Source organism: Sapajus apella, unplaced genomic scaffold, assembly GCF_009761245.1.
Source record: "Sapajus apella isolate SASKATOON/1434 unplaced genomic scaffold, GSC_monkey_1.0 scaffold47, whole genome shotgun sequence".
Taxonomy (NCBI): Eukaryota; Metazoa; Chordata; class Mammalia; order Primates; family Cebidae; genus Sapajus; species Sapajus apella.
In genome coordinates, this window is record NW_022436987.1 from 793,490 (window position 1) to 804,027 (window position 10,538).

The following is a 10,538-nucleotide window of genomic DNA, read 5'->3' on the forward strand; positions in this document are numbered from 1 at the left end:
AAACTCTATTCCATTTCACTCAAACCAACTAATAATTTTATATTCTTATTGCTGTTCCTATCTGCTAATTTTATACCATGAAATAAACATGTTAGTTACATTATAGACACACCAATAGATGCCTAAGGTATTGTTATCACAATAACTTAGTGGAAATCTTAGAGAAATATTCAATATGCAGGAATGCAACAAAAATTTGTGCAAACTACATTTAGCTAAAGATTTGGGCTTAAAAAGATGCCTTAGGGAAATCTGAAACTCTATTCTAACATCTATTTTACCAAGACATATGAACATGCATGCTAGATATGAGACTTCTTTGCTCTCCCCCTAAATATTAGAGTTTTTACATTCTGTGAGCATGACTGTGATGATCAGAGATCAGGTTCCAGTTCTACGGGTAGTAAAACGGTGAAGAATACCATTCCGAATCTGCTTGGTCTTGACACTATATATTATAGGATTCATTAGTGGAGGGAACAGAAAATAGACATAGCTCACAGTGAGGTGAACAATATGTGGAACCTGCTTTCCAAAACGATGAATCAGAGACAATCCAATCACTGTGACAAAGAAAACCAGGACACAGCAGATATGGGAGACACAAGTATTGAAGGCCTTGGCCCTCCCCTCTCTGGAGGCAACGCTCAGGACAGTCTTGAGTATCAACACATAAGAGATTAGGATAATCAGAGAATCCAGCACGAATATAAAGACTACAAGCACAACTGGGTATAGTCGGTTGAAGGTGGTATCAGCACAGGCCAGTTTAATGACATCCTGGTGAAGGCAGAATGCATGTGAAAGAAGATGGGAGTGACAATAGGGAAAAAAATAGAGGGGCATGATTGGGGGAACAACAGATACAAATCCTCTCATCAGAACTGCCAGTCCAATCTTCATTATTCGAGTGTTAGTAAGTATACAGGTATATCTAAGAGGGTTGCAGATGGCAATAAAACGATCATAGGCCATGATGAGCAGAACACCAGACTCCACAAAGGAAAGTGAGTGTATAAAGTAGGCCTGGGAAAAGCAGGCTGCACTTCCAATCTCCCTGTGATCCAGCCAGAGGACTCCCAGCACCGTGGGCATTGTGGTCAGGGTCATCCCCAGGTCTGTGGCAGCCAGCATGGCGAGAAAGAAGTACATGGGCTCATGAAGACTGTGGTCTTCCTTAATGAGAAGGAGGAGGGTGCCATTGCCAAAAAGGACAGAGATATAGATGAAAAAGAAAAATATGGAAATCCAGTGATGAGTTGCCTCCAAGCCTGGAAAACCAGTCAACAGGAAGGAAGGGGAGCTGCTGTTGGACCACATCCTGAGCTTATACATAAGAAATGTCTTTCTCTTTCTGTTGTTACCACAATGCGCAGTTCTAACTTCAAGGTAGCACTTTTAATATATCATTCTCAGAATTTTTTCCTGAAGACAATAATGACATCAATATAAGTGATTGTTTCTCAAAATACATTCTTAGGGTTACCCGTAGTGTTTAACTGCACGTTCCTGGTGCTATCTCCTACCTACTTAATCAAATTCTTGGAGTTTCAACTGTTTCTATGCATTTAAGCATTCTCTCCAGAAATTTTTTTATGCAAACTTCAACTTCTAAACTGTTTCCCTTAACTACGCAGATTTTAAAGAATACGTATTCTATGGGGCATTCAAGTGGATTTCAAGGAACCCAACACTAACTTTTTTCTAGTCTACTACCTAACCTGTAACTGCTTTCACAGTAGTGATCCTTAATCCACATTTTCCTGTATATGAAGACTCATCTGAATTATCAGCTGAAGTCTCCACAGCCTAAGAGGGAAAAGTGTGGGAAGAGAAACTCTTCCACTACTACTGTAGCTTAGGAGCAGACATTGAGAAAGAGACACGTGACCTCCTGATTTCATGGACTAGTGATGGGGAACAGACATTCATGATTAGTGTGAATTACCCTCTTGCTGGAGCCTGCAGTACTACTCACTCCTTGTGACAATGGCTCAGTCTAATAGTTAGTTAGATAGTCATAGACTTTTTGGCTGGAATAACTGATTAGGACAGCCAAAGACATCACTGAAAATAGTGTATCTCTTTCAGTTTAAACATCTTACTTTTTTTTATTTACAAGTAGTGTATTTTTCTTTTTTAATTATGTTTCTGTAGGGCCACTGAAGTAACTCCCTAGAATCTGATCTCTTTCATTTCAAGCTCTCCATTTGTATTTACACAACCATCTTCCTGGTTTCCTTCCCTTTATCCTCAGCCATAGGCTTCTGAATCTGATCTCCCCAATATTGAGTGAGAACTATTTCACTGCTTAAACAGGGTACTGTCTTTTACTGAAGGGATTAGTCCTTTGAGAAGGCTTTACCATCCCTTCTGACACTAAACTAGGGGCTTCTTGCATATTGACATGGTGTTTATTTGCTTTGCTCAACATTTTGCAATGTATCTAATATGTGGCTAATATACATTCCTTAATTCACCTAATATGTTTGAATACCCATCATGTAACAGCCATGACATTTAAAGCTCTCTGGAATTAAATGGCAATAAGACAAAATCCCTATTCTTCGAAACCATAAATAAAGTTGAAAAATAAATAAGACAATTTTAAATAAATATAAGTACAAGTTTAACATAAAACAGTACTACTTAATGGAGATTAATTCGATGAGATTGTATACAGGTTAGGATAGCAGTTTGAGGGGCTTAGAACTCCACCTATGAGGAGGTTCCTTTTGAGCTGAGACCTGAATAACAACAAAAAAACCTGACCATATACAGACCTAGAGGAAGACTGTTCCAGAGGGAAAATCAGCATGACTAGAGTTTGGTAAGAAAACAGGTGTAGGACAATACAATAGATAATGTCAAAGAAGCAGGTAGGAATCAGGTGTCACAGAGCCTTATGGACCACAATGGGGTTTTTTTGTTTTGTTTTGTTTGTAGTGTAAATGTAGTAAAGACAACATTTGCAAAATAGTGATGTGATATATTCTGATTTGTATTTTTAGATTACTCACTTAGACTGCTATGTGAAGAATACTAAGCAAGAGGGAAGAGATGAGTTAGAGAGCTACTTTAAAAATCCATATGAAGAATGATGGCGACCTTGACCAGGAAGAAACAGGGGAAATGAAAAAAAGAGAAAAAATAGACCACTATAACAAACAGACACATTTTTGAGGTAGTGTCAAGATTTGCTGATATATTAAAAATGGGAGTGAGGAAGAATGAAATGAGGTTTCACCTAGATTTCTGCTAGCACAAAGGAAAGAATGGTAAAGCCATTTACCCAAAAAGGAAGTCTGAGGAGGATCCATATCTACTTATGAGGAAATCAAGAGTTATTCGTAAATATAGCTGAATTAGAGCAAATCCATGCCTTGCTTTTTTTTTTCTTGTCACATTCCAGAACAGCTTCTTCAAGTTGTTTTTATCCTAAACTAAAAAGATGGTCTTATTCAAATGTACCCCTTCAGAGTTTCTTTGTCAGCATAAGTCACTATCCTAAAAATGCCACCAAAGAAAATGATCCTCTTACCTTCCACCCATACAGATGAGGTCTAACTGTAATCGTTTCAGTGAAGAGGTTCCAGACAACTGGGCATGAGGCAACAACTTAGCACTTTTGGCTTGATGTTAAGGAATAAAAAATTGAAAGAATCATTTTTCAGCATCCATATTCTGTCCTAAGACTAAGAGACATAAACCAGAATTCAGTGCCTATTGAAACATATAATGAGTAGTGTATATTCTCCAGTTACTAGATGCAAAGATAATCCAGCTCAGCTCCTCCTCTTCTGTGTTCTACGTACAACTTCCTTTCTCTGTAAACACCCTTACTTCTCTGACCTTTCAGCAATAATATCCTTTAACCCAATCTCTCACTGTATCTCAACTTTGTGCAAAATTCCTTGCTATAAAAGAATATGCAGCACAAGTGATGAATCAGTACAGGTAAAGCGAACAAAAGTGTAAGGGAATGATTGCATTTTGCCAACAACCTGCAACTTAAAGTTTCCCCTTCTCCATTCCCAAGAATTCCATGCAGGCATACTTTGTAATGCAGCTAGAATAGTGATCTATAGAATCACTCTACTTCGTTTTGTGGAAAATTCACATGTCTTCAGCTAGTCACTGCTCTTGGATTCTGAGAAGAAAGACCATGAGGAAAGAGACGAAAGCTGAGGAAAAAACATAGGGAAGGAAAGAGATTACAAAGACTGAGCATAGAACCAAGAAGAAGTTGCTAAACTGAACACCTAGAAAATCAGATAAACTTCTGCCATTTACAGCCATAATTTTTTCTGCTTTGTTTGAAAAGTAAAACCTAGTAGAAGAAAGAGATGCCTTCCTGTACATACATCTCTTAGAAAGGAAAGGAGACATATGGGAAATTGAACCATATTCACATCACTGAGTACAGAAGGTCTTAGGTACTTGGAATTGCTTTTGAAGTGCTATCAACTTCAGGCTGAGATCTGTGGACACATAAAGCTGTGCACTATTGAGATCTTTTACTTCTTTTCTTTATCTCTCTCTGGAGCACTTATAGAGGAATCTCCTAGTACACTCTTTACACTTCTGGAGGTATTACACCATACTCCCCTGTACCATAGCTTGATTGATGATGAGGAGGAGCAGGGTTATCGTGTCTTACCTAAAGGCTCAGATCCTGTGGTTCTTTCATGACATCTGATAAGTGAGCCAGTCACTGAGGTTTTTAATAAAGACAGCACCTTCCCAGGTGTCTCCCTTTTATAGCCAACTTAGATCTTAAGAAATATTTACTCTGTATTAACTCCTTCTATGAGGGAGCTGGAACACTTAATTAGTCCCCCAAGCTCTTAAATAATCTTTTTCCAAATAAGTTACTGGGCTAATCAAGCCACTGGTAGGAGCTTTATGTGTGGGGAATCAGAGAGCCTGTCTTTATTGCCCCAGCAGACCCTGGTATCACCTTTGGGAGGCAATTTATTCCCTGCATTTACTTCAAAGGTGGAATGTTTCCCAGTTTATTTCAAGAGGAAGCTATACATCTTCTTGGCCTACATAACCTGAATTTCAATAATATATCCTGCTTGGTTTATATCAGAGAAAGCTTGAAAGCAGAGATCTAGATGGACTAGAGTCAATATAATAAAATATAGGCAGCCTTCTCTAGAACCCAGCGTGAACCCACAATCTGTGGTTATCACTATTCCCTTGCTGAGTTTAGCTTACCAGGAGTTTTCTCTTTTCCAGGGAATGCAGCAGGCATGCTTATCACACGGTGCTTCAGCCAAGCACACCACGTCACTTTAGTCCCAGGGTCTATAATATTTTTGGTTTTCCCTCCAATCCTGACAGGAACCACTCTGCCTGCTACTAGTTTTAAGGGGAAATATACAAATATACATAAATATGTAAATATATAAATATATTACCATGAGAACAAATTTCCTTTCACCAAATAAATTTTTCAGCTGTTAGTAAGCCATGTTGTAATTAATGTAATGCTCAATGCAAATCCAAGACTCTCACTAGCTGTTACGAATTGAATCATGTCCCAACCCAAAATTCATATGCTAAAGTACTCACCCCTAGTACCTGAGAATATGACTGCATTTAGAGATAGGGTCTTGAAAGAAGTAGTTAAGTTAAAACAAGGTCAATAGGGTGCATCCTAACTGAATATGACTTGTGTCCTTATAGGAAGGGGAAATTTGGATATGGACAGATACAAAGGGAAAACCATGTGAACACACAAGGAAAAGATGGCCATTTACAAGCCAAGGAAAGAGGCCTAAGAAAAAACCAAGCCTGCCAACACATTGACTCTGGAATTCTAGCTTTCAGAACTTAGAAAAAATTAGTTATTATTGTTTAAATCATGCAGTCTATGGTACTTTGTTATAGAAGCCCTAGAAAATTAATTCTCCAGCAATGTAAACATGGGCAAGCTACTTACCCTTTTCAATACTGAATGTATATTTCAGTATAAACTTAATAAATATGTATAGAAATTAATGCTGCCTATTACAAAATGTTGATGATACACTTAGGCTAATAAGACATTCTTGGATATTTTCTCAGAGAAATGAACCCTTATGTCTATACAAAGATCTGTATGTGAGTGTTAATAAAAGCTTTTTTTTTTTTTTTTTTTGGTCATTGCTGAAGACTGGGAACAATCCAAATGTTCATCTATAGGTGAGTAGATAGATTGCAGCACAACTTGCAAGAGATTGTGCTTAGCAATAAAAAATAACTAACTATTAACACATGGAACTAGTGGATATATGTTAGGAAAATTCTTCTGAGTGAAAATAAGGCAAGGATTTCATCGATGTAGTTTTATTAAAATGTTAAAATTATTGATATGGAAATCAGATTAGCTGTTGCCAGGGGTTAGAGATAAAGGAAGAGGGAAAAGGAAGAAGGGTGGGTGTTTCTGAAAAGAAGTAGTATGAGGGAGCCTTGTGGAGATAGGTTTATTCTATATTTTGACAGTGGTGGTATGCACATTAATCTAAATATGTAATAAAATTACACAGAACTATATACGTATACACAAATATGACTGCATGTAAAACTGATGACATTAAAATAATCTGTGTGAATCATATCAATGTCAATTTGCTGGTTCTGATAGTTATTCAAGATGTAACCACTAGGTAAAAGCAGATTGAGAAGTCCACAGGGCCTCCCTGTATATTTTTTGCAACTTCTTATGAATCTATAATTATTTCAAAATGAAAGGTTAAGAAAACAAATGACCTGAAAGTGGAGGGTTTATTTATTTTTTTCTTTTTTATATAGAAACTTTACTGAAGGTCTGGATAAGCCTCAGTCTACATGAAACTTTGGTGACCACATGTGCTGTTGAAAAGCAGTAAAACCCTGCAAATATTTTTGTAATGTCTGGATAATAAGTTCTAATTGTTCATTAGCTTGTAGGTGATGAGAACTGGAATTAGATTGGACATATAAATCTGAAAGATCTTGGAAAATGACCTCCAAATATAAGATACTAACAAAGAAATTATAGTAGACATGAGATATGTGGTCCAGAATCCCCTTTAGAGAAAGACTTTCTGGCTGGGCACAGTGACTCACGCCTGTAATCCCAGCACCTTGTGAGGCCGAGGCCAGTGGATCACTTGAAGTCAGGAGTTCAAGACCAGCCTGGCCAACATGGCGAAACCTCATCTCTACCAAAAATACAAAAATAAGCCAGGCATCGTGGCAGGTACTGCAATCCCAGCAACTCAGGAGGCTGAGGCAGGAGAATCTCTTGAACCCAGAAGACGGAGGTTGCAGTGAGTCAAGATTGCCTCACTGCACTCCAACCTGGGTGATAGAGAGTGGGACTCTCAAAAAATAAAAAGAGAGAAAGAATTCCTGCCTTGTTCTGGGAATGTGATCAGCAGACAGTCTTCAACTCTCAGCTCATACAGGATCCTCAGTTGCACAGAATCACTTTGCCCAAGGCCAAGACCTCTTTGGGGCAACTCACATCTGATGACTAAGGCAGGGTTTTAAAAACCTGGCCATTTCCCCCAACGTGGGGTAATATTGTTGGGTAATACTTGCTCCAGAATTTTCTCCTAGATTGATCAAATCTTTTGCCAGCCCGTATCTCAGTTTGATTTCTTCTTCTGACCAATTCTACCTCCTCCTTCCTTTCTTCAAAGGTATTGCTTTCTAGCAAATATCTTTTATTTCAAAAATTGTCAGCATCGCCGGGCGCGGTGGCTCAAGCCTGTAATCCCAGCACTTTGGGAGGCCGAGGCGGGTGGATCACGAGGTCAAGAGATCGAGACCATCCTGGTCAACATGGTGAAACCCCGTCTCTACTAAAAATACAAAAACATTAGCTGGGCATGGTGGCGCGTGCCTGTAATCCCAGCTACTCAGGAGGCTGAGGCAGGAGAATTGCCTGAACCCAGGAGGCGGAGGTTGCGGTGAGCCGAGATCGCGCCATTGCACTCCAGCCTGGGTAACATGAGTGAAACTCCGTCTCAAAAAAAAAAAAAAAAAAATTGTCAGCATCTACTTCTGGATAGCCCAGCCTGTGTGAGGAATATAGTCAATTATCAAATGGCTTGGTTATCTGTAAAATGCATACATTTGATTATTTAATGAGAATATAAATGTTCTGGATAGGGAACCATTATAGGGGATAAAATATATCATCACACAGGTGATTCCATGTCTATTTCTGCTAACAAGATAATGTTGTAACTATGTGAAACGATGCAAGAGGATGGATCTAGCTATGGTTGTGATTTCCAGGGTCATTCTGGGAGCAAAAAAATAATGCAGGCTAATCAAAGGCACAAAATTAATCTGGGCATGAAAATTTTTTATCCTCACCTCATATTATAGGCAAAATTCAATTTGTGATGAATAATAAAGATATTATAAGATAACAGAGTTATTTTTATTCACTGATTTTGGATTTAAGATATCTTAACTATTACACACAAATAAAAACACATAAATAAGTCTGAATTGAAATTAAAAAGTTATTTTTGTGAAAGTTATTATTAAGAGAATAAAAATGTCTGGTATAAGTTGTAAATTTGCTGTTCTTACATCTGGCACAAGAGCTACATCAATAATTTATAAATAAAACCCCCAAATCAATAAGAGAATAATAGACAACCTACTTGTTTTTGAAATGGGTAAAAGTCTGAAAAAGTTAGTTTACAAAAGAGGCAAGTGATCAATAAGCACATGAAAATATATGCAATGTTATTCATCATGAAGGAAATGCAAATCAAAATTACACTGAGATACCAGTACACATGCAGTAAAATGACTTCTTCAAAAACCCCAAAACACCTAGTGTTGTTAAAGATGTAACCAATTGAAATGCTGGTGAACTGTTAGTAGAATATATTTTTAACAAATTATCACTTTAGAAACTATTTGACAGTATCTATTGTAGATAAGCATATGTTTACCCGAGGAGTTATTCCCATGATGAGGCCTAATAGAAATTCATATGTATATGCACAAAAACAAACAATCTAATAAACATGTAGCAGAATTATCTAAGTAGCATTCTGTGACAGCCCCAACTATTACTCTTAACTGTCAAGAGCAGCAGAGTAAATACGGGGTATAATCATACAGTGGTAATATTGTATAGGAATGAAAATGAACAAACTACTACCACACAAAAACACACAGATATTTCTCAAAAACATAATGATGAGCATAGAATCAAGACAGGAAAGAAAAGATAGACTATAATTCCACTTACATACAGGTGACAATTTAGTAATCTGGAAGGTGAATGTGAATGGAGTAGAAATTAATTTCTGAGATACTGTTAAAGTTCTATTTCTTGTTCTGGGTGGCAACTATGTGAGTGAACTTATTCTGCAACAGATTCAATGAGCTAGACCTTTATGATGTGTTCACATTTCTTTATGTAAATTAACCTTAATAATTTTTTTACTGAATAACAAAAGGCTCATTTAAGACCTTCCTGCTCTGTATAATATACTTTCTCAATACTGTTTTCATCATCGTTGTATCAGTAACCAAATATTTAATTTAATTTAATTTATCAACCATCAAAATAAATTAAATCTCACCATTTGCTGAATGAGAAAAACAAATGCATTTGTGTGTTCATCATATATCCTTTATACATACACCTGTATTACTATTTACAGATGTTAAAAATATATATTTGCTAAGCAGAATAGTGTTCATGGGGTAGTGGTTTAATCTAGAAGTGAAAATTGCTCTCTCTAAATCAGAGAACTATTAAATTGCCTGTAAGGTCATCTATCTCCAATGGTAGAAATTGGGGAATATAACATTGATTACATGGTTTAATCACTTGAACATCTATGTGCCATAAAATTATGAAAGATAGAGTCTGTTTCTCATATAGTTCACTATACAATAAGGGAAGATAATCCAAAATGCAAATAATTAAAATAAGTTTAATTGGTTAAGACAGAGATGACAATATTTGAGATGAATTGTTTATTAAATGTTGAGTGCCATTTCAAGTGCTTCCGGTTTAAACCATGCACAATAACTTCATGTGATGGCAATTATTATATGCATTTTAGAGGTAAGAACTAAGAAATATAGTGAGGTAAAATAATTCCAAAGTAGCACAGAAAGAGCCAGAGCCACAATATAGACAAATCATTCAACTTCCAACAGAGGAAAGGCCATTAGCAATGTAATGCCTGTCCTCCACACCTTAGTCGTAACAATTAAAAATGACTTCTTGGCCAGGCACGTTGGCTCACGCCTATAATCCCAGCACTTTGGGAGGCCGAGGCGGGTGGATAACAAGGTCGAGAGATCAAAACCATCCTGGTCAACATGGTGAAAACCCATCTCTACTAAAAATACAAAAATTAGCTGGGCATGGTGGAGCAGTCTGTAGTCCCAGCTACTCTGGAGGCTGAGGCAGGGGAATTGCTTGAACCCAGGAAGCGGAGGTTGCGGTGAGACGAGATCGTGCTGTTGCAATCCAGCCAGGGTAACAAGAGCAAAACTCCGTCTCAAAAAAAAAAAAA

At 37.3% G+C, this 10,538-nt stretch overlaps 1 protein-coding gene across 1 annotated transcript; it reads right to left on the minus strand.

Moving 5' to 3' along the window:
• Nucleotides 1–315: 315 nt before the first annotated feature.
• Nucleotides 316–1,369, minus strand: LOC116525309 (olfactory receptor 51B5). The gene has a single exon (XM_032241108.1). The coding sequence runs from the start codon at nucleotides 1,333–1,335 to the stop codon at nucleotides 382–384; it is 954 nt and encodes a 317-aa protein (XP_032096999.1). The 5' UTR covers nucleotides 1,336–1,369; the 3' UTR covers nucleotides 316–381.
• Between the last annotated feature and the right edge of the window lie 9,169 nt (nucleotides 1,370–10,538).

Bases quoted from the DNA above. Each gene is read 5' to 3' on its own strand.
- LOC116525309 (XM_032241108.1), bottom strand. From the start codon at position 1,335: ATGTATAAGCTCAGGATGTGGTCCAACAGCAGCTCCCCTTCCTTCCTG.